Consider the following 3191-nt stretch of genomic DNA (forward strand, 5'->3'; position numbering starts at 1 on the left):
ATATTCCCAGGAGCGGATCTGCCAGGTGAGGAGGGAACGGGAGCGGGGTGGGGAGGGATGATCCCGGTGGGAATGTGGGATCTGAGCCTCCCTCTCCTCCTTTTCCCAGGACCTGACGGTTTTCCTGGACAAACTGGTGAGGATCCCCCCCAGGGATGGGAATGGGAAGGATGTTGGGATGATCCCAAGGGGCTGGAATCGTTGGGAATCCCGGCTGGAAGGATGTTGGGATGATCCCAAGGAATGGGAATGGCCAGGGAATGATGGCTGGAAGGGTGTTGGGATGATCCCAAGGAATGGGAATGACCAGGGAATCAGGGCTGGAAGGATTCCAGGATGATCCCAAGGAATGGGAATGACCAGGGAATCCTGGCTGGAAGGATTCCAGGATGATCCCAAGGAATGGGAATGGCCGGGAATGACGGCTGGAAGGATGTTGGGATTATCCCAAGGGGCTGGAATGGTCAGGAATCCCGGCTGGAATGATGTTGGGATGATCCCAAGGAATGGGAATGGCCGGGAATGACAACTGGAAGGATGTTGGGATGATCCCAAGGGGCTGGAATGGAGAAGGGAAAAAAGGGAAATGAAAAAGGGGAAAAGGAGGAGAAAAAAAGGATGGGAAAGGAGAGAAAACTCCAAGGAAAGGGGAAAAAGGAGGAAAAAACAAGGAAAGGGGGAAAAACAAGGAAAGGGGGGAAAGGAGAAAAAAAATCAGAAAATGGGGAAAAGGGGGAAAAACAAGGAAAGGAGGAGAAAAACAAGGAAAGGGGGAAAAGGGGACAAAATCAGAAAAGGGGGAAAAGGAGAAAAAACAGGGAAAGGTAAAGAAAACCAAGGAAAGGAGGAAAAGGAGAAAAAAAAACAAGGAAAGGGTGAAAAGGAGAAAAAAAAACAAGGAAAGGAGGGAAAATTCAAGGAGGAAAAGGAGAAAAAACAGGGAAAGGAGGAAAAAGGGAAAAAAACAAGGAAAGGGGGAAAAAACAAAGAAAAGTGGAAAAGGAGAAAAATATCAGAAAAGGGGGAAAAGGGGAAAAATCAAGGAAAGGAGAAGAAAAACAAGGAAAGGGGGAAAAGGAGAAAAAAACGAGGAAAAGGGGGAAAAGGAGGGAGGATAAAAACAAGGAAAGAGAAAAGGGGAAAAAAACAAGGAAAGGGGGAAAAGGAGAAAAAACAGGGAAAGGAGAAGAAAAACAAGGAAAGGGGGGGGAAAGGCGAAAAAAGATGGAAAAAATTCCAGTGTTGCTGTTCCCGAGCTCCTTCCCGACTCCAGGGCCGGGAATTCCCTCCCCGCTCCCGCCGCCCATCCCGGGCGGGTTCTCTGGGAATGGGGGGGGATCCCTGAGGTGCCTTTTCCCGCAGGGAATTCCGCAGGCGGTGCTGGTGGGACACGACTGGGGCGGCGCCGTGGTTTGGAACATGGCCCTGTTCCACCCCCACAGGGTCAGGTGGGTCCCCGCATTCCAGGGGCTCGGCAACGCGGCCCGGAATTCCGGGATAAGGCTGATTATTCCCACCGGGAATGCTCAGGGCCGTGGCCTCGCTGAACTCTCCGTTCCACATCCCGGAATTCCGGGATAACGGTGATTTTTCCCACCGGGAATGCTCAGGGCCGTGGCCTCACTGAACGCTCCATCCCCCTGATCCCAAATTCCAGGATAACGCTGATTATTCCCACTGGGAATTCCCAGGACCGTGACCTCACCGAACACTCCATTCCACATCCAGAATTCCGGGATAGCACTGATTTTTCCCACTGGGAATTCCCAGGGCCGTGGCCTCGCTGAACACTCCATCCCCCGATCCCAAATTCTGGGATAACGCTACTTTTTCCCACCGGGAATGCTCAGGGCCGTGGCCTCGCTGAACATTCCATACCCCTGATCCCAAATTCCGGGATAATGCTGATTTTTCCTTTGGGAATTCCCAGGGCCGTGGCCTCACTGAACACCCCGTACCCCTGATCCCAAATTCCGGGATAACGCTGATTATTCCCGTTGGGAATTCCCAGGGCTGTGGCCTCGCTGAACACTCCATTCCACATCCAGAATTCCGGGATAATGCTGATTTTTCCCACTGGGAATTCCCAGGGCCGTGACCTCACCGAACACTCCATTCCACATCCAGAATTCCGGGATAACGCTGATTATTCCCACTGGGAATTCCCAGGGCCGTGGCCTCACTGAGTGCCCCATTCCACATCCGGAATTCCGGGATAACGCTACTTTTTCCCACTGGGAATTCCTAGGGCCGTGGCCTCGCTGAACGCTCCGTTCCACTGATCCCAAATTCCGGGATAACGCTGATTATTCCCGTTGGGAATTCCCAGGGCCGTGGCCTCGCTGAACACCCCGTACCGCCCGGCCGACCCCGCCGTGGATATCCTGGAGAAGATGAAGGAACATCCCGCCCTGGAATACCAGTTCTACTTCCAGGAGCCAGTGAGGATCCCGGGGGTTTTTCCGGGATGCGGGACGGGGGTGTGGAATTCCCCCCCTGGATCCCGGTTTTTCCCGCAGGGAGTGGCGGAGGCGGAGCTGGAGAAGGACATCGGCCGCACCCTCAAGGCCCTGATCCGATCGACGCACCCGGAGGTAACGCCGGGATCGGGGGAATTTGGGAATTTGGGAATTCGGGAGAGGCTCCGGAGCGTCCCAGAGGGTCCCTCAGTCGTGTTCCCATCCCAGTTTGTCGTCCTCTTCCCACTTTTTCCTGGGAATGGCTGCTCCCAGCTCTGGTATCCAGGGCTGTTCCATTGGATCCCGATCCCTTGGGATGCTCCCAGCTCTGGAATCCAGTGATTCCCAATCCCTTGGGATGCTCCCAGCTCTGGTATCCATTGGATCCTGATCCCTTGGGATGCTCCCAGCTCTGGTATCCGTTGGATCCCGATCCCTTGGGATGCTCCCAGCTCTGGGAGTTGGTTCCTGGATCCCTTGGGATGCACCAATTCCTGGTCCCTGCTCCAGGAAGGGCAGGACCCCCCATTCCCTGTTCCCCATTCCCATTGCCAGTTCCCCATTCCCTGTTCCCTCCTTGCCCCATTCCCCATTCCCATTCCCTGTTCCCCATTCCCATTCCCTGTTCCCCATTCCCATTCCCTGTTCCCTTGTTTCCCATTCCCATTCCCCATTCCTATTCCCAGTTCCCCATTCCCATTCCCATTCCTATTCTCTGTTCCCCATCCCCAT

At 54.3% G+C, this 3191-nt stretch overlaps 1 protein-coding gene across 1 annotated transcript in view; it reads left to right on the forward strand.

The window, feature by feature from the left end:
* Nucleotides 1-6: 6 nt before the first annotated feature.
* The window catches only part of LOC113941488 (bifunctional epoxide hydrolase 2-like), a gene marked incomplete at its 3' end in the record, with an annotated part of 3937 nt that continues 752 nt past the window's right edge, over nucleotides 7-3191 (forward strand). Inside the window, exons 1-5 of the mRNA XM_027632641.1 lie at nucleotides 7-25; nucleotides 110-136; nucleotides 1363-1448; nucleotides 2330-2441; nucleotides 2520-2594. Coding sequence (XP_027488442.1) covers nucleotides 1420-1448; nucleotides 2330-2441; nucleotides 2520-2594 — 216 coding nt within the window. The remainder of the gene's footprint in view (nucleotides 26-109; nucleotides 137-1362; nucleotides 1449-2329; nucleotides 2442-2519; nucleotides 2595-3191) is intronic.

The sequence above is a fragment of the Corapipo altera genome, unplaced genomic scaffold (assembly GCF_003945725.1).
Source record: "Corapipo altera isolate COAL_440 unplaced genomic scaffold, ASM394572v1 130307, whole genome shotgun sequence".
Lineage (NCBI taxonomy): Eukaryota > Metazoa > Chordata > Aves > Passeriformes > Pipridae > Corapipo > Corapipo altera.